This window comes from Oncorhynchus keta, chromosome 17, assembly GCF_023373465.1.
Source record: "Oncorhynchus keta strain PuntledgeMale-10-30-2019 chromosome 17, Oket_V2, whole genome shotgun sequence".
Classification (NCBI taxonomy): Eukaryota; Metazoa; Chordata; class Actinopteri; order Salmoniformes; family Salmonidae; genus Oncorhynchus; species Oncorhynchus keta.
This window is the reverse complement of record NC_068437.1, coordinates 46,268,484-46,289,723: the sequence shown is the minus strand read 5'-3', so window position 1 is coordinate 46,289,723 and position 21,240 is coordinate 46,268,484. Positions and strand designations below refer to the sequence as shown.

Genomic DNA, 21,240 nt, shown 5'->3' with positions numbered 1-21,240 from the left:
ATTCATTCTCCCTGCATTACACAACCAGCATTATTCATTCTCACCGCATTACACAACCAGCATTATTCATTCTCCCCGCATTACACAACCAGCATTATTCATTCTCCCTGCATTACACAACCAGCATTATTCATTCTCCCTGCATTACACAACCAGCATTATTCATTCTCCCTGCATTACACAACCAGCATTATTCATTCTCCCTGCATTACACAACCAGCATTATTCATTCTCCCCGCATTACACAACCAGCATTATTCATTCTCCCCGCATTACACAACCAGCATTATTCATTCTCCCTGCATTACACAACCAGCATTATTCATTCTCCCCGCATTACACAACCAGCATTATTCATTCTCCCTGCATTACACAACCAGCATTATTCATTCTCCCCGCATTACACAACCAGCATTATTCATTCTCCCTGCATTACACAACCAGCAGTATTCATTCTCCCTGCATTACACAACCAGCATTATTCATTCTCCCTGCATTACACAACCAGCATTATTCATTCTCCCTGCATTACACAACCTAGTGTGGTCATTTTAGTGCTTTACTGTACCACAGCAGTTTTACTTTGGTTTGTATGCTCAGTGAATTGACTGGAATTCGTTCCAAATTGCGGTGTGGTTTGAGGAGAACGCTTACATTTTGTCAAAAGGCCGAGACCCTGTGGACACACTGGATGCATTAATTAAAGTGTAAACCTAATGACCCTTTTAGCATGTACATTTTGGTGGGGCAAACTCCCCCCATTTTCTTTTGATGAATGCCAGAACAGCCCCTACACAACACAACACTAAACAATACATTAATTGGACTATAACGGTGACAAACGGTGCCCACAAACTGTTAGGGCCTACATAAAGCTGCCCCAACAGAGTCCCAAAACCTTTCCACTTCTACACCTGGCTTTCAGGGAGCCTTGTCTGTTAGCGAAACAGTTCATTCAGCCTCATTTACTGCCTTTAAAAAAAACATATGGCTGACTTGCTTAAACAAATGTGGTTTCTAGTGACAATTGAACTGTACAAACAATAGCATAAGGGGACAACGAGTGGATAAGAGGCAATCCGTAATTTCGATGAAGACATTCATGAGCGAGCTAGGACGGACGTAGTCAATATAGCTGTTTGTTCATCACTTTTTAAATGTATAGAGACAGAATTCAGAACATGGGCCATTCTTACAGTATTCTCCCTGCACACCAAGTCAGAACCATAGGATAAATAAATGGATATAAGCAGACAATGAAAGCTCTTACTGATTCAGTGATGACATTTCTTTAAAACAGGCTATGGGCTACATGTGCACCACCAAGTCAGAACAGTAGGCTAAATTATTAGGGTGAGCAATTTGGGCAGTTCTCGCTGCAAATACCAAAATAGATGATTGTTGAGTTGCGACTGTCGGTGTAAGCAGAAAGACCCAGCCAGGCATATCACAATATTTAAAAATACAATTGCGGAAAAACTGTTTGGAAAGCAAATGGCTATTGCTATAAAGAGATAACAATGAAAAGACTCCAATCTGTCTTTTAGTTAAAACATTCTAAATTTAGGCTAATTGAAGCGAACAGTAGCCTAGTATCATATTGGCACCAGCGGAGAGCATCGTCCATATCCGGCAGGCCGTCATTGGAATTAAGAATTTGTTCTTAACTGACTTGCCAAGTTAAATAAATAAATATCCCCGGTGAGTGTGCATATTCACTGTCTTGGGTCAGTGTCACTTTAGTTTGTTTTTGGACAATCATTTCCTCCTCCAAGTTAGATGGACTTCATGTTGTATTTGTATCTCCCCTTTTCGTAAGGCAATTATATGGATTGACAACATCTTTTTTATTGATCTGTTTGTCAATGTCAGCAGCGTAGGCTACCCTGTTATTTTTGTAGTATAAAAAAATGCATGCAAGAACTTGGGTGTCATGTACCTGTAAAAAATGGAATCTACTTTCACCCCTGGTCTAACCCATGTAGCCATTGGAACCTACCAACTCATCCCTCCCCTCCCTCTCTCCCCTCCTCCCTCCCTCCCCTCCAGATGATCGAGGGCAGTTCTATGAAGCGGTATGACTCCATTCAAAAGCTTTTGAACGAGACCAGCCACCTGAAGCAGGCCATAAGTGCTGCTGAGCGCCTCAAACTCTTCCCCCTGCATCGCCTCAACTCCAGCAAACGACCCCCTCAATCCCAGCAGCCCAAGATCACCGCCCTGCAAGAGGAGGCTGAGGACGAGGTCCAGGACACACGTCTGTAAGGAGGAGCACCTGACTAACTGGATGACATTTTGTCTTCTGAAATGCTCTTTCTCAATTGAACTTTCCTCGTTTCCTTGCATCCTCTCTCCTCGACTCCTTTTCAAAACACATTGGAGAAGTAGGCCTGGGAGGAGGGACCTTGGACCTTCTCCTCCAATATGGTTGAGACGGAGGTAAGGAGATAGGATGCAAGGAGTGGTGAAAAGACAAACGGAGAAAGAGCCAAGTTCCCTTTAATGTAGATGATAACAGTGTGAATGTGAGATGTGGTCTGTCCCTTTCTTTGGCGGGTCCTTATTGGTACAGGTATGGCTCTGTTCAGTCAAAAACACCATCCAGGTGTTTCCAGAGGGAGGTTTTGTTGAATTTTAATAACATTGGGCTGCTAGTTTTGTTTGAATATAAGCCCATACTTTTTGGCCAAGTTTGTAAAGTTATAGGGTCCCTAACCCCAATGGAAAGCTGCCTGTAAATACAGAGTACGATGAAGTTGCCCACAGACACTGATCTGAGTTTTGTTTGCCTCTCAATGATTAAGGTTAGTGCCTCAGGGCAACTTATATTCAAAGCTGTAAATACACAAAACAGGAATGAGAATGATGGGTGATGCTATGGACAAGTGATTAACCTGAAGTAGCCTTATTTGTTCTATTTGTATGCACTTTAAAGAAACCTGAGGTACTCTTTAGTTTTTTCATGGTGGTCTGGCGGGTTAATAGCAAGGAAAATAAATGATCAAATGCAAAAAAAGAAAGAAAAAAGAAACCCGCTTTTTTAAATGTGATTTGTCAAGCGTCCTTTGTTACTGTGGTTACTGGTCAGACTGAATTCTAACTGTGACAATGGCAGAGTTTTTTACAGTGTAAATGAAAAAAACAAAGCTATTTCTTATTCATAGGAAAGGGACACATGTCCAAAAATGTATAAACGACGTGTTTTGTTTTTCCAGAATCAAGAATATTTTGTTTTCAATCGATTATATTTCCAGTAAAACGATTTTTAAAAAAGTTTGTGAGTGGTCATTGGTAAGACAAGTGTTTTTCCTCTGGTCCTGGATACCATCTAGCCCATTTTATACCTGGTTCTAACTTGCGCCATTTGTCCTGATCTTGTCACACATTCTGATTGTCTACAACTGTCTAAAAATATGGGCACAATCAAAAGACACATTGTGATCCGATCGTGATCAGATCATCTTGCCCACCTCCGGATGTAGTCAGATACACATTGTGTCTGGATATCTTACAAGTGTAAACAGATCTGGACAGAGAAACCATTTAAATCATAGTTATTCCACTCTCTAAAGTAATTGACAGGTGGCACCATTGATTGATTACATCAATATAAGTCTTACAATAAATCAATATTATTTTGAAAGAATAGGTGTGAAATTTGCATAAAGGAAGGGACCAGGATATCTGGTCACAATGCAGACACAGTGGATGGATAACAGGAATTGTAATACCATGTGTTGTAGACACATTTCTGGAAATATGGACACAATCAGAATGTAGATAAGATCAGGACATAGGACCCATGTTAGCACCAGGTATAAACATGCCTTCTGTGTAATTAAGGTGGGTTTTTAATTCCATGACTTTCTCCCATTAACATGACCCAAGTTATAGAGAATTACACCTGCAGTCTTGAAGTAAAGTGTTACTGCTTTCCCTTATAAATAATTTGTGAAGCATCTTGTACTTTATGTATGCTCTATGAAGCCTTCACAAGTTTTGTATTTTAAATTCTCAGTGGAGAGTGGTCTGGTATAAGAAGACAAGAGGTGGAGGACTTGGGGTTGACAGTGCAGTTTTAATGGTTGTGCTTAAAGGAACCAGGACATTTCTTTAAACTTCAGACAGCTATCATACAGAACATCAAAGACTGACTAAAATAGATCCTGTACACAAATCAACAATGGCCATTCAAAATAACACATCCCCCCTCCCAAAATAAATGAATAAAACTTTTTTTTAAAGAAATTTAAAAAAATAACAAAACGTGCTGCTTTGAAATTTATATCGGGCTCCACTTAGAGTTCAAAGGTGAATCGATGGATGGAATTCTGGGTAGTTTAAAGTATTTATTTATGGTTCATAGTCAAAAGAAAGAAAATGTCCCATGTTTGCAATTATCTTTACTTATTGCAACATTCCAATCACTTGGAATTCTCCTATTATTACAGACATATATACAAGGTCTTTCTTCTTCCACTTTTCATTTTGACTTCTTCACTGTACAAGCTTAATACCACATACACCAATTTATATACCATTCATTTTACTAATCGTTCTTATTTACAAATATTTGGTAAAACCTTTATTCATTTCAACAGTATTTAAACCAACCTCGCAACTATTTAAACATAAAACACTTGAATATTTGAAAATACGTAATAGCTAAAAATGTCCTGTTTCTATTCTTTCACCCCAAAAAGGTCAAACCTGTTTTAAGTACTTTTTTCTTTTGACATAATTCCCTGCTAATTTCTTTTCTTTCTTTTTTTAAACTTCTTTCAATACTTAAATACTGTATAATATCATAAAACTATGGTCCCCAAGTACACAATTGTTATACAGTGTAACAAGTACAGATAACAAGTACAAATACTAAAAGGTCGTCATTAACCCTAAATTTACAACATGGAGGGATCAAAGCAGAGTGGTGGGAAGGAAGGAAGGAAGGAAGGAAGGAAGGAAGGAAGGATGGATGGATGGATGGATGGATGGATGGATGGATGGATGGATGGATGGATGGATGGATGGATGGATGGATGGATGGATGGATGGATGGATGGAAGGAAGGAAGGAAGGATGGAAGGAAGGAAGGAAGGAAGGAAGGATGGAAGGAAGGAAGGAAGGAAGGATGGATGGATGGATGGATGGATGGATGGAAGGATGGATGGATGGATGGATGGATGGATGGAAGGATGGATGGATGGATGGATGGATGGATGGATGGATGGATGGAAGGATGGATGGATGGATGGATGGAAGGAAGAGGAAAAGAGGAGAAAGGGAGTTCATCTAGTACTTGGTATGGTTGTTGTTTTCATGCAGGTCTCGGTGTAGGATCGAGATTTCCTTGTGTTGTTGGTTGTTTTCGTTGTTGTTGTGTCTGGTTGGGGCCTGCCTTGTTTTGCTGCTGCTGCTTGGTTCAGTTCTGTTCGCGTTGCAGTTAGTGGTCGTAGTGGGTGTTCGTGGTGCGGAGGCACTGCTGCTGCTGCTAGGCTAGTGGCTGCTGTCCCCTGCTGCTGGAGACAGGGAGCTGGGATATGGGTAGGACATCGATCGCCTCTTGCAAGAGGCTACCTAAGGCAGGGATGGGGTTGGAGGCAGGGATGGGGTTGGAGGCAGGGAAGGGGTTGGAGGCAGGGAAGGGGTTGGAGGCAGGGTTTGGGTTGGAGGCAGGGATGGGGTTGGAGGCAGGGATGGGGTTGGAGGCAGGGAAGGGGTTGGAGGCAGGGAAGGGGTTGGAGGCAGGGATGGGGTTGGAGGCAGGGATGGGGTTGGAGGCAGGGATGGGGTTGGAGTGATGGCTGCCGGTCTGTAAAGGGGTACAGACAGACAGATAGATAAGCACTAAGGCCTCTTTACCAGTGTTTCCCAACCCTCTAATGGGGGACCACCAGACAGTTCACATTTTTGTTCTAGGTCTGCACTAAGTGAGGTGAATTAGTTGAGTTAGTGCAAGGCTGGAATAAAAGCCTGTAAACCATAACCAGTGCTTTAGTTCGGTTAAACCTCCTTTTGACCATCTGTGTTCAATACTACAGCCTCTAACCGACTGCACTTTTCTCACCATCTGTGGTAGAGCGTTTGCTTCATGGTCGGTCCTGCGGCGGGGTGATTGTCCATTTGGAGAGCCAGAGAAGACGATGAAGTCCTCCTTGGACTAAGCAATCTGCAACACATAGAAATACACCCGGAAGAAAAGGTCAACCTCATGGTATGTGTGTGAGAGAGAGAATGATAGAGAAAAAGTGTGTGTGTGTGTGTGTGTGTGTGTGTGTGTGTGTGTGTGTGTGTGTGTGTGTGTGTGTGTGTGTGTGTGTGTGTGTGTGTGTGTGTGTGTGTGTGTGCATGGTACCTTGCTGATGTCTGGCTCTGACTTGCTGGAGCACATGGTCTGTAACTCCCTGATCAGATCAGTCTTGTTGTAAGAACACAGAGACACAGACTCACATGGTCCCCATCTACAACACTGCAATCACACACAGTATAGTACAACATCAGCACAATCACACTATTACAACATCAGTACAAGCACAGTACAGTACAATCACACAACGCTACAGTACAACATCAATACAATCACACTACAGTACAACATCAGTACAATTACACTACAGTACAGTACAATCACACTACAGTACAGTACAACATCAGTACTATCACACTACAGTACAACATCAGTACTATCACACTACAGTACAACATCAGTACAATTACACTACAGTACAGTACAATCACATTACAGTACAACATCAATACAATCACACTACAGTACAGCATCAGTACAATCACACTACACTACAACATCAGTACAATTACACTACAGTACAATCCCACTACAGTACAGTACAACATCAGTACAATCACATTACAGTACACTACAGTACAACATCAATACATTCACACTACAGTATAACATCAGTACAATCTCACACTACAGTAAAGTGCAGTATAACATCAGTACAATCACACTACAGTACAGTAATGTACAACATCAGTACAATCACACTACAATGCAGTACAGTAAAGTACAACATCAGTACAATCACACTACAATACAGTACAGTAAAGTACAACATCAGTACAATACAGTACAGTACAACATCAGTACAATTACACTACAGTACAATCCCACTATAGTACAGTACAACATCAGTACAATCACATTACAGTACACTACAGTACAACATCAATACAATCACACTACAGTATAACATCAGTACAATCTCACACTACAGTAAAGTGCAGTATAACATCAGTACAATCACACTACAGTACAGTAAAGTACAACATCAGTACAATCACACTACAATACAACATCAGTACAATCACACTACAGTACAGTACAGTACAACATCAGTATAATCACACTACAGTACAGTACAACATCAGTATAATCACACTACAGTACAGTACAACATCAGTACAATCACATTACCTACAACATCAGTGCAATCACACTACAGTGCAGTACAACATCAGTACAATCACACTACAGTACAGTACAACATCAGTACAATCACACTACAGTACAGTACAACATCAGTACAGTACAAGATCAGAACACTACACTACACTGACCCCTGCTGGATGGTCTCAGCAATACTCCATTCTAACACATTTGTGACACGTTTCAGGAAACTAGGTGTATGTCACAAGTCACTACCTCAAAGGAGAGGCATTTGAATGCAAACATTTATTTTTTTATCAAACTGCGGTTTTGGGAAGAAATGCCTTCTGAAACGTGAACTTTCATGTGCCTTAATAACAAACTTGTATTCCTTCCGTAAATACGAATACCATTGTTAAATTACGAGCCTAGTTGGTTTAGCAATGGACAAAGACAGGAACATTCCCACTAGCCATGATTGGCTGAGATAATTGATGTGCTGGACATGCCGGGAGATGAGTTTGTATTGGTCTGTCATGTAGAATGCTTCAGTCTATAACATGAGCTGTTCAGTATGTGTTGATAGTCCTTTCCACCGTGTACTTATTTAACAATAGAACGTTAGCCAATCGAGAACTACAAAAGTTTTGCTACTTTTCGCAACAACATCAATGCCCTAAATTTAGTAGGCGATCTCGACAGATCAGTTGCAAAAAGTGATGGGCTACTTTCTGCACATGCCACGGTCAATGTGAACCGGAGTGACTTGACACAACGCTGGCCAAACAAGTTAAATGGTTCCAGTCTGCGGTGAAGCATTCATCCATGTATACGGGTAAGAGTCTAGCTACATTTTCAAATATTAAAAGTTTAGAATTTTGTCAGAAAGTCATTTTCCTTGCAAGTTAAAGCACATGTTAGCTAGCTGGCTCGCGAACTAACGTTACGTGTTCGAGCTGTGTAGAAATGTTATTTGAATCAGAAATCCATTTGCATTGCTAGTTATAGCCTAATGTTAGCTAGCTATCATTGAACCTAGTTGGTTAGCTTTAGCTACCTGCAGAGTCATACTACAGCTATGACAATGTTTGTATTGGTAGTGGTATGAGTTGGGATTATGCCAGTTCATTGTTTAGCTAGCAAGCTACATGTCTACAACACTAAACCAGATTACATGACCCATCAAATTAGCCAGGTGTGTCTGGGGGTGATTACAGCCATCTTTTATTTTTCATGAACATGTGTACATGTCTAGACAATAGTGACCCATCCACTTAGCTAGATGTGGCTGGGGGTGGTTATAGCATTTCTTTCACATGGCCCATCAATTTAGACAAGTGTGTCTGATAAGCATAATCTAATAATGATAAAATATTTATACAATTTGTTTATCTGGACATTTTCTGTTTTTGATATTGGTACTATGCAGGTAACCACTTCACTGTACTGCTTACACCTTCTGTATCCTGTGTGACAAATAAAGCTATATATTATTTGATATAGTGTGTGTTTACCAGAGACGGTAATGTAAAGAACAACATGACCTGCACCAAAGTCAGATTAGGATATAGGCCAAGGGGTTGGATAAAGTGTACTTTTACCTGGAGTTTCCTTATTGTAGGCTACTACTTTTACCACTTTTAGTCTTGAAATTTTTGGTTGTTTACTAAACTACTCACTCTGTTTAGTACATAACCTCACATGTGTGAATCCTTAAAGAGATGGGTGGGGTTAAAGCTTAAGAGGGTGTGAATGATCCTGAATGGGTGTAGATGAAGAGCTCTCCAGTGAGGTTACAGGTGTATTACTTTCCCATTGTTCCTCAACTATTTTCTAGCTCTGAGTCTCTACTTTTATCCAATATATAAAAAAAATCATTTTGCTACTTATGACCAAATCTAGGCACCGGTCACATTTCATAGAGGCTAGAACACAGCATGCTACATGATATCAATAACATACTAGTGGTTGCATCATATAAACTCATTTTACTGGAAAACAATACTAAATGGATACTTCCCAAAAGTGTCAAATGAACGGCTCCGGTTAACATCACTGACCTCGGAGTATTGCTGTTGGTGATGAAGAGGACATCAGCGCTGGACAATGACCCTGCAGGCAAGAAAAGGACAACATGAATAACCATTATGGCTATTCAAACTCAAAAGGTAGGGTAAACTTTACAACAGTAGTGAAAAACACTGATTCATCCTACCTTCTCTGAGAGAATCTCCACAGCTCCAGTTGGAGGCGGGGTTTCCCCTTCTTTCGTGGGCTGGTATTGGCTCATCTCCACATGCTACTGTCCTACCCCTTCCTGCCGCCGCCCCCTTTACAGGAGCCAATGGTTGAGAGAGGGAAGGTCCCACCTCGGAACTTCAACAGGTGCCTGTTAATCTCTGATGAGGAGGGAAACACATGGACATTTAGGTCTATTAAACTATTCTCTCTATCCACCTATACAACTACCAATCTACCTTCCTCCCAACCAGGCAAACAAGCAGTCTACCTATCATCCATCAATCCAAAATACATAAGACAAACACATATTCAACCCAGATGAACACTATAGGGCCAAACCGATCCAAGCAAGACGAGCTGTACTGAGCTCGCCTGGTAACGCATCTACCATAGTTGCTGGACCCGTGCTGGAAAGGACAATATGAAAAGAAACTATCTGAGCCATTACAGGTCGGGTCGGCCCTATAGTTTAATTCAGGCAATAGTGTAGTGTGTACCCACCGTGCCGTGGCAGAGGACATCCCTGCAGGACGGCTTTGTTGACCAAGATACTGAGAGAAGCCTTGACCACCGCTCGCTGGCCTGAGCTCAGGTGGTGTTTGCTAGGTGATGCCCAGTGTCAGGAGACGATGGCCTACTCCACGTGAAGGACCTCCACTATGTTCCAGAGCCGGGAGATGATGGCCTACTCTACGTGAAGGACCACCACTATGTTCCAGAGCCAGGAGATGATGGCCTACTCCACGTGAAGGACCACCACTATGTTCCAGAACCGGGAGATGATGGCCTACTCCACGTGAAGGACCTCCACTATGTTCCAGAGCCGGGAGATGATGGCCTACTCCACGTGAAGCACCTCCACTATGTTCCAGAGCCGGGAGATGATGGCCTACTCCACGTGAAGGACCTCCACTATGTTCCAGAGCCGGAAGATGATGGCCTACTCCACGTGAAGGACCTCCACTATGTTCCAGAGCCGGGAGATGATGGCCTACTCCACGTGAAGGACCTCCACTATGTTCCAGAGCCAGGAGATGATGGCCTACTCCACATGAAGGACCTCCACTATGTTCCAGAGCCAGGAGATGATGGTCTACTCCACGTGAAGGACCTCCACTATGTTCCAGAGCCGGGAGATGATGGCCTACTCCACGTGAAGGACCTCCACTATGTTCCAGAGCCGGGCCAGCCACCTGGACTAACACAGATACAGAAATAACAGAATGAAGTCACCCACAATCATGGATCTTAGTTTTGTCAGTTTGTGTTTTCTGGTCCGGATGATGATCCTAGATCTGTTCCTAAGGGAGCAGTGTCTTCCTGTGACTGACCTTATGGAGCAGCATAATCCAAGATTACTGAACAGAATGAGGCAAGTATAACTCTAGTTTTATAACAACATTTAGAAGTACTATTTACCACAGTTGATGAAGGTGTCCAACATATGTTCTTTAGTCAGACCCCTGTCCACCTCCACCCAGATGTCACAGGCCACACCCACAGACTCCTGCTTCATCTTGATGCAGAGGGAAGTCTGATTGGCTAGGTACTCTTGACAGGTCCCCTTACGGCCCATAACACAAAGTGACACACTAAGCGTCCTTTCTATCCTGTCCTTTATTAGCAAGCAGTTTCAGACACACTTATGGAGAAAGGCAGATAATTAGGACACAGCCACATTCTCATTCCCCAAAATATGTGGCCAGTATACATGTGGCCAGTAGAGGGCACAAAAATACTAAACCCAAAATCCGAGTGACCTGTTTTGTGAATCCATATAATCATATTCTACTTCTCCTCTTTCCTTGTGTGTGTGTGTGTGTGTGTGTGTACCAGGAAGATGTAGTTCTGAAGAGGCATGAGGGATGCAGCTGAAGAGGCATGAGGGATTCCAGGGCCAGCTCATCAAGGCACTACTCTGACAGGCCTGTCAAGAAACACAAAAACAGACAGGAAATGAGCAAATCACAACACGCACACAGACACACACACTCATATGCAGACACATAGACATATGAAGACAAACACACACACACACACACTACCGTTCAATTCAGACACATAGACATTTGCTCCCGAGTGTCGCAGCGGTCTAATTCAATGAAGACACACACACACACACATATGAAGACAGTGTTTGACAGTGCTTTAAATTTCAGCTACGCTGCCTCAGTGTCAGAAACTAGAGGAATCTTCCCTGTGCTGTCAAAACACAGTGTTCGAAGCAGACAGGAAATGAGCCAGCCAGTATTACACAGCAGAAAGAGAAGCAGCTAGCTAAAGCTTCCCAGGCAACACTACAACACTCTGGCAGTGGGTGGATAGGGGATCAATAAAGACCCGAATCAGGTACACACACACATTAACAACAGCAGTATAAAAAAAACACACAATACATGCTATACTCAAGCACACACACATGTGCATACCGACAATAAATACAGCACAAAAACTTAAACCTCCACATACTGTGTCTAGACAACTTTACTTCTACATTACACATCTACACAGTTGATACTTTAAAGGTTCTGTAAGCACACACAGAGTGCACCCACCCACACACCCACTCCCTTACAGGCGACAATGAAAACAAACCCAAAACCCATCGGGGGTGCTGATCTTCACTGACACAGAAACCAGACATATTTCTCTAAATATGCCAAACTCTCCCTCCCTCCTTCCAAGTCTCATCCATAATGCATCCCCATTTCCACCGTTCTCTTTCTCTTCCATCCCACCCTTCACTACGGATTCCCTCCCTTACTCTCTTGTCCTTGTGTTTTGATAAAGCGGTTGCTCCGGCTGAATTCCCACAGATGGTTTCCCCTTGTCGTGTTAAACTGAGGACAGACCCCTCCTCCTCTCCATTGTCTGAGCTCAGACAGACTGGATGATCTTTCCCCTGGCTAGACTAGATTTCACTCCGTCGGTTCAGACTCTATGTAACGAGCCAATCATTCACTTGTCTCTTGTGACAGCTGTCATAGCGTTGACTATCATTAAATGTGAAGACTGTATATTCCCAAATCAATTCTCCATGTGTCATTTAATAAAACAATTAAACTAATCATGTCACTTTAATTAACGAGGAAGTCGGGGCACCACGGGAAAATGTTTAAAGAGTATTTATTTCCCGAATTAACTCTTCCGATATTTTCATATCTTAATCGATTACAGTCACTTATTAATGTATTTTTACCTCATCAGTCTCATTACTGAACGTTGCAAACAATTGGATATCTGCACGAACCCTAACATAAATCAGGAATCAGCGATATACAAATTGGCTTAATTATTTTATTTACTAACTAATCAATCACAGAATTACATAAAAACACACACAATTGGTCATACATTGGTTACTGACATGATAGGAAAGTCCCTAGTGGGCTAAGCCGATATGACGGCTTGGTAGACAAAGGAAAGGGGTGGGACAGCTCAACAGCGGGAAACTTAGTGCTGATAACTACACTCATAGAAATTGCTAATACCTTGAACATGAACATTCGAAAAGAAATGTACAATTGACATATTTACGAGTGTAGGTCTTGCTGTCCCACTCTGCAATCGCTGGTCCGTCTGCTGGATATTAGTTAATCAGAGAGTCTCTGGTTGTTTAACTCTGGTCGCTGTGTCCTTTGTAGCTCTGTTATAATGGATACGTCAACGTACCCTGTAGTTCTTAGAGTTGTTCTCTTAGAGTAGATGCTCCCACCGTTGTCGGTATTCTCGTCCTAGACTTACGTATATTTTCAGCTGCGGACTGATAAAGGTCACGGTCTAGGATTTACTTCTTCAGTAGTGATCGATAGTTTCAGAGTTTAGCCATTTCAACATGGGGACTCCGTCCCTGCGTTATCTTGACTCGTTTGTAGATTTCTTACACATTCGTGGCGTCTGGCTGACCGTGGGTCTCTTTGACATAAGTAGTACTTCTTCTCTGTTGAAAGTTTCAGAGTTCCAGCCATTTCAACGTGGGAACTCCCGTGCCTGCGTTTTTAACTAATGTAAATGTTGTCAGGAGTCCTTTATAAGCAGGGCGGTTGCATCCCTTTTGTCCCAATGTGCTCGCGTGGCCGTGGTTACTGACTGGGAAAAACTTTACATGAAAGACAATTCTCCTTTTGGAGGCTAAAATACATTTCATCTTTATATTTGTGAGAAGTAGTTTCACAACATTACATTTACATTTAAGTCATTTAGCAGACGCTCTTATCCAGAGCGACTTACAAATTGGTGCATTCACCTTAAGACATCCAGTGTAGATGCAAATCTGAGAAATACATTGTGAAAGATCTTAAAGTTACAATGTTTCCGTTATAACGTCACACAGTAAATGATGGACATGATTATTGTTTAAATACCCACGGACCATTCCAACTGGTTGGAATACAGAAATATTGTTACATTAGAAAACCTTTTGAGGTTATCGTACTGCAAAGTCTTTCTCTGTGGTAACAAAGGGATTTTCAACTTTCCTTTTGGCAGTGGGGAAAGGAGTTTCGGTATTTACGACCGTCATAAAACAGCCCACTTCCCACTCTCCCCCTCTACGAGAGAGCACGCTCTAAAGCGGACCCACTGTAACCTGATCCTTAAGATCTTCACAGGAGAGTCATGACAAAGCACTAATATTGAAACATTGAAATTGGAATAGTTGATTTGGTTCTGGGTGCCGAGATTAGTCATTCATAGACAGGACCCAGATTAGATTAGTAATTCTTAAACAGGACACATTGGGGAGTTTGTCCAAACAATGTGACCGGGAAATTGCCTCCTTGGAGAAATATATTAGAAATATTATATACTAATCGACTCAATTATAGAGAGGTAAAGGTGTAAAGGTCTTCTTCTTCCTCTGACGAGGAGGAGTAGGAAGGATCGGAGGACCAAAGCGTAGCGTGGTATTTGTTCATCTTATTTATTTTAACTGAACAACATCAAACAAAGAAACAAAAAAACAACCGAAACAGAAAGTATAATCACCCACAACTCAAGGGTGAAAACAGGCTGCCTAAGTATGGTTCTCAATCAGGGACAACGATTGACAGCTGCCTCATATTGAGAACCATACCAGGCCAAACACAGAAATACAAAATCATAGAAAAAAGAACATAGACTGCCCACCCAACTCACGCCCTGACCATACTAAAACAAAGACATCACAAAGGAACTAAGGTCAGAACGTGACAAAAGGGCTCTATTCAATACTGACAGATTCCGCAATAGAAACTTAATGGTAATTTCCGACTGAGTCGACATATTCAGTGTTTATTGTGAATGCAGTCTCTACTAAAGCGGGAACATTGCCTTTAAATTTCAATCATGTTGTAAAGCTGAACTTCCGGGATGTGGATTGAATTAGAGCCCAACGTGTTTGTGTGTGTGTTTATTTTGGGCAGCCTCTCAGTGTGGTGTGTTGTGATTGGGCCAAGATCAATTAGGCTCGTGGCACAGCCCTCTCCAGCTTGGCCCGGTCACACCTTTGGACAGGACCCAGGGACGAGTGTCATCCAACAGAGCTGCCCTGTGTAAGGATGTGTGTGATACAGAAATAGAAAGAGAGAGATTGTGTGTGTGTGTGTGTGTGGGTGTGTGTGTGTCTATGACCTTTGCTACACCAGCTGCAATGCCAGGTGCCTGGAAGAGCCCCGATATCAATAATCAGCTATCAAGGAGTCAATTATTTCCAAAACGATTCATCCAACAGTCACTGCAATTCAGCTTTTACCTGTGAATGTGAATACAACTAAATTAAACTTTATTGACAGTCATTCAAAAGACAAAAATGTATTCTTAACAAAAAAAAGTTTGTTTTATTTTACAGCCTGCTATTCATCTACTATTTACTCCTAAATGTCCAATTAAATAGTGAGTAACATTGAGAGATAACAGAGGGCCGGTGATTCATTCAGTGAATCAAATGAAAACAATTTTTCTTAAGACCCATAGTGATTCCCCTGGAATCAACTTACACTGTAAGAGCGATTTTATCAGAGAGAATAAGAAAGATTCACATTTATATAAGCGATTCGGTTCAGCAGGGAGTCGCTGGGTGCTTGGTATTCCGTTGGGTGCCATCCATTCCATCATGCTGACAAGGGGAAATTCAAAACTTGAATCAGGAGGCGGTCAGGAGGCGGTCAGGGACAGCAGCTGTTTGGACCGTGTTGCGTTACAGCTCAAAATAGGCCGCAACACCTCGGTAAACTTGGCTCTGGTTGGAGGATACGTCTAAAATAACAGACAAGACTCAGCTCACTGCCTGAGATAGGGACCAACATGCATTCTCTCTGTTTTGGGATATTCTTTAGGGATAGCGGGCTACTCAGGATATCCTTTAGGGATAGCGAGCTTGTCGGGATATTCTTTAGGGATAGCGGGCTAGTCAGGATATCCTTTAGGGATAGCGGGCTACTCAGGATATCCTTTAGGGATAGCGAGCTAGTCGGGATATTCTTTAGGGATAGCGGGCTAGTCGGGATATCCTTTAGGGATAGCGGGCTAGGCAGGATATCCTTTAGGGATAGCGGGCTAGTCGGGATATCCTTTAGGGATATAGCGGGCTAGGCAGGATATCCTTTAGGGATAGCGGGCTAGTCAGGATATCCTAAGTTCAAATCCCCAAGCTGACAAGGTACAAATCTGTCATTCTGCCCCTGAACAGGCAGTTAACCCACTGTTCCTAGGCCGTCATTGAAAATAAGAATTTGTTCTTAATAAGCTGATTTGACTGGAAGCCACAACACTGCTAGCATGCTCTCTGTCCTCATAGGTAAGGAGCTGTAATGATTGTCATTCAATTGATTCACTTCTTATCCTATTATAAATACCAATATGACTTTAACACTTTGACATGGCCTCAGCTATTGATGTTGATGTTTTCCACAGTGTAGCTTAGCACGCTATCTCTAAAGGATATCCCAACTAGCCCGCTATCCCTAAAGCCCAACTAGCCCGCTAGCTCTAAAGGATATCCCGACTAGCCCACTATCTCTAAAGGATATCCCAACTAGCCCGCTAGCTCTAAAGGATATCCCGACTAGCCCGCTATCTCTAAAGGATATCCCGACTAGCCCACTATCTCTAAAGGATATCCCAACTAGCCCGCTATCTCTAAAGCCCAACTAGCCCGCTAGCTCTAAAGGATATCCCGACTAGCCCACTATCTCTAAAGGATATCCCGACTAGCCCGCTATCTCTAAAGAATATCCTGAATAGCCCACTATCTCTAAAGAATATCCTGACTAGCCCACTATTTATTTTTTATTTTACTAGGCAAGTCAGTTAAACCATACAGAGAGAAGTTCCTGATGGTGTGTTTGAGTCTATATGTATAGTACTGTATGTTATTCAGTATACCTCCATATGTCTGAGACAACAGTACATGATCAGTGTCCCAGTACCTTGAAGCCCCTGGCAGCAGTGATGTGTGCAGTGGTCCAGCCCTCACAGTTATCCTGGTTGAGCAAGGTGCTAGACAGGACCGGGATCGTGGCAGGACCAGGACTATGGTTGCAGTCAGGGTCATGGTGTGGGTACAGTCAGGGTTAGGGTCATGGTGTGGGTACAGTCTGGGGCAGGGTGGCAGAGGAGGAGCCGCAGAGTGTCTACATGTCCCAAGCTGAATGCCTCGTGGAGAGCCTTGCAGCTGTCCTGTGGATCACACACACATATTAGCATTGGGACACACACATGCACACACACGCGCATGCAGACACGCACTCAAAGAAATTATCCACCTACACACACTCAAACCTGTTCACACAAAATTGGCAATGCTTACTGTGCAATATTAGTCAATATAATTTCTACAAATGTGATATGACAAAAATAGCCCAGTGGAGCTGTGTAAGTAGGTAGTTGCCCAGGGACAACAATGTGGTGGCTATTCACAGAGGGGAGTCACCAATTATAACGGAACTAACTATAAAACTAAACAAAACACATTCATAAATCATTGTCAAGAACAATTAGTCATATGCCATATAGTTGCTATAGAGACACAGGAAACCTATATGTGAAATGCGTTGAACCATGAACAGACTTTATATTTAAAAAAGGCTCTGTTGATTTCTGGTCCTATGCTATGTTGTAAAGGTCCTTGTGTTGTGATGTAAATGTAATAGTGAATTCCCTTGGAGGGAAACAGTGTTTTGAAGGGTATTTATTCTAGTGACAGGACGCCACGACTCGCCTATCAGACTTGAAAACCCAGTAGCTTTCTGTGATCTTGATTGTTTGTTCAAAAACAGTCCTGAGTGTGACAATAACAGACAGTTGAGTAAATGAGAGGACAAAAGAGTGAGTCATTAGACAGACAATAACAGACAGTCTGAAAGCAGGGGAACTGGGGGGCTGCAGAGGACAACAGGGCACACCTGAGAACAGCTGGGGCCAGTTGGGGACATTATGGGACAAAATAGGCCAGGTGGTGACTTACGGTGGTGGCTCTTGAGCGGTCGGCCACGTCGTTGACCAAGGCACTGGTACAGTCCAGCCTGTCGGCTCTGCTGGCCATGAACAGAAGGGTCTTCCCCCAATGGCCCTTTGGTCCACATCAGCCCCACCGAACACTAGGGCCTCCACACACCTGGACATGGGACACACACAGGAGAAGAGGTTGGGTTATACACATAGATGTAGTGAAACTCTGCGACTATTAAAAGGTTTTGGGAACATCTCTGTGCTGTCAAACTGTCAACCTCTCTCTGTATTGTGAGAACAGACATACAGTACTGCTCTGAGGATGTTTAGTTGAGGCAGGCCAATGAAGGTCTTTGTGTGTGTTTTTGGTTTTACTATGCTTGTGGGGACCAGAAGTAAAACAGTAAAATATGGACAAGTGAGGACATCGAGCCGGTCCCCACAAGGAAAAAGGCTATTTTAGGCTCAGGGGTTAGGTTTAATATTAGGGTTACAACTAGGCTTTGAGGTTTAGGGGTTAGGGCAGGGGTGGGCAACATTTTTGGCTCGAGGGCCACATCGAGATTTTGAAATTCAACGGAGGGACGCATTTTTGGGGGGACCAATTGTTTGTTAAAATCAATTTGCGGGGGCCTCCTGAGTAGCACAATTGGCCCAGCGTTGTCCGGGTTCCTTGTCCCATTGTGCTCTAGCGACTCCTGTGGCGGGCTGGGCGCATGCCTGCTGACACGGTCGCCAGGTGTATGGCGTTTCCTCTGACACATTGGTGTGGCTGGTTTTTGGGTTAAGTGGGCATTGTGTCAAGAAGCAGCGCGGCTTGGCTGGGTTGTGTTTCGGAGGACACATGGCTCTAGACCTTCGCCTCTCTGAGTCTGTACGGGAGTTGCAGCGATGGGACAAGACTACCAATTGGATACCACAAAATTGCAGAGAAAAAAAGGGGAAAAAATAATAAAAAAATAAAGGTCATTTAGGTCATCTTTCCCCCCCTTGGGTTAGGTTTAGGGGTTAGGTTTAGGCCTGGGGTTAGATTTAGGAGTTAGTGTTAGGTTTAGGAGTCAGATTTAGGAGTTAGGGTTAGGTTTAGGAGTTAGGGTTAGGTTTAGGAGTTAGGGTTAGGTTTAGGAGTTAGGGTTAGGTTTAGGAGTTAAGGGTTAGATTTAGGGCTAGGGGTTAGGTTTAGGAGTTAGGGGTTAGATTTAGGAGTTAGGGTTAGGTTTAGGGCTAGGGGTTAGATTTAGGGGTTAGGTTTAAGAGTTAGGGTTAGATTTTGGGGATTGGGGTTAAGGTTAGGCAGCGGGGGCAGCAGTGTAGCCTAGTGGTTAGAGCATTGGACTAGTAACCAGAAGGTTGCAAGATCAAATCCCCAAGGTACAAATCTGTCGTTCTGCCCCTGAACAAGGCAGTTAACCTACTGTTCCTAGGCTGTCATTGAAAATAAGAATTTGTTCTTAACCGATTGTTCTAGTAAAATAAAAAGGATTGGGGTTAGGGTAAATATGATTTTGACTAGGAATCAATTGTTTGGTCCCAAGAAGGATAGTAAAACAAATAATATTGGGGGAAAGCCGATCGGCACGCTGACTGTCACATCACACACAGAATACATGACTATACATTACTGTAATATACTGTATGCTCTGCCCAGGGACAGGATTAAGGCCTACTTCAGTTGCCTTTCTTCAATTTCCACACTCAACAGAGCATGCTATTGGCCCTGGGCTGGCAATGTGTGCCCAGCGCAGCACTGCTGACATAAAGGAAAAGGCATCCCGGCTCCTGTTTCTTGGTTGTCCACACAGTGGCGTGAGACCATGGGCGGCACCATTGAGGTAACTGGTAAACAAACTGAAATGGTGCACCGTGCCTGTAGTGTGTTTGTTTGAACAGGTACCTAGGTACTGCCACCTGTAGTGTGTTCGTTTGAACAGGTACCTAGGTACTGCCACCTGTAGTGTGTTCGTTTGAACAGGTACTTAGGTACTGCCACCTGTAGTGTGTTTGAACAGGTACCTAGGTACTGCCACCTGTAGTGTGTTTGTTTGAACAGGTACCTAGGTACTGCCACCTGTAGTTTGTTTGAACAGGTACCTAGGTACTGCCACCTGTAGTGTGTTTGAACAGGTACCTAGGTACTGCCACCTGTAGTGTGTTTGTTTGAACAGGTACCTAGGTACTGCCACCTGTAGTGTGTTTGAACAGGTACCTAGGTACTGCCACCTGTAGTGTGTTTGAACAGGTACCTAGGTACTGCCACCTGTAGTGTGTTTGAACAGTTACCTAGGTACTGCCACCTGTAGTGTGTTTGTTTGAACAGGTACCTAGGTACTGCCACCTGTAGTGTGTTTGAACAGGTACCTAGGTACTGCCACCTGCAGTTATAGAATGTTTGCTCACAAGTATAATTCATTGGCTGATCCTTCCTGATGGCACGGATGAAATCTTGTGATCCTTCCTTAACCCAAAGGAAGTCTCACCCGGTTGACTACTTCAAAATAGTGCAAGTCCTCAATGGCGCTGCCCATGCTAAAACTAGCTTTTGGACCCTAGAGTCCTCTATCATTCTCTATGCCCTTCTACTCGGAGCCACCAGCCAAACACGGAGAGGACACTATATTTAACATGTACAGTAACACTATGATATGTAACACTTTCAGTGACATATTTGACAGCTGTATGTGTTACAATATCTGACAAACACTTCTGTCAGTTTAGTGGAGGGACAAATACTGAGCCAACAGTTACTGACAGCGGCTCTATCTGGAGCCAGACAGTGGCCCTTTCCTGCAGTCAATGACCATTACACCTGTTTGGTGTAATGGGTGGAATGTTATTCATATATTTCGTAATTAAAAACAATGAAAATCTGTTGTTTCTATGTCAAATGGGTTTGTTACATTTCAGTTTTCTGTGATAAAATGTTATATTGGTATGTAAACTCAAAATGTCATATATTTCTACCTCCCAGGTGGTCCAGAGACCCTGGGTTCGCAGCCGGCTGCGACTGGGAGGTCTGTGGGGCGACGCACAATTGCGTTGTCTGGATTAGGGAGGGTTTGGCCAGTAGGGACATTCTTCTCTCATCGTGCACCAGTGACTCCTGTGGGGGCCGGGCGCAGTGCATGCTAATCGCAGTGCACGGGGTTTCCTCTGACACATTGGTGCGGCTGTCTTCCGGGTTG

The 21,240-nt window shown here is 43.1% G+C and overlaps 2 protein-coding genes across 26 annotated transcripts in view; one reads left to right on the top strand and one right to left on the bottom strand.

Annotated features, from left to right (window-relative positions):
* The window catches only part of LOC118396051 (cystic fibrosis transmembrane conductance regulator), a 108,369-nt gene extending 105,093 nt beyond the window's left edge, over positions 1–3,276 (top strand). Inside the window, exon 29 of the mRNA XM_052466266.1 lies at positions 2,050–3,276. Coding sequence (XP_052322226.1) covers positions 2,050–2,265 — 216 coding nt within the window. The 3' untranslated portion in view covers positions 2,266–3,276. The remainder of the gene's footprint in view (positions 1–2,049) is intronic.
* A 782-nt stretch (positions 3,277–4,058) lies between these two features.
* Positions 4,059–21,240, bottom strand: part of LOC118395944 (cortactin-binding protein 2-like) — a 121,341-nt gene continuing 104,159 nt past the window's right edge. For 2 of the 25 annotated variants that reach the window (XM_052466239.1, XM_052466262.1), the window contains exons 7-15: positions 18,075–18,224; positions 17,038–17,287; positions 11,465–11,558; positions 10,133–10,829; positions 9,606–9,789; positions 9,451–9,502; positions 6,356–6,469; positions 6,068–6,169; positions 4,059–5,812 (exon numbers count right to left, since the gene is read on the bottom strand). The gene's annotated coding sequence lies outside the window, so the exon portion shown is untranslated. Of the gene's footprint in view, positions 5,813–6,067; positions 6,170–6,355; positions 6,470–9,450; positions 9,503–9,605; positions 9,790–10,132; positions 11,196–11,464; positions 11,559–14,528; positions 15,866–17,037; positions 17,288–18,074; positions 18,225–21,240 lie in introns of those variants that run through there. The other 23 variants (XM_052466260.1, XM_052466255.1, XM_052466257.1 and 20 more) reach the window with 23 other exon arrangements.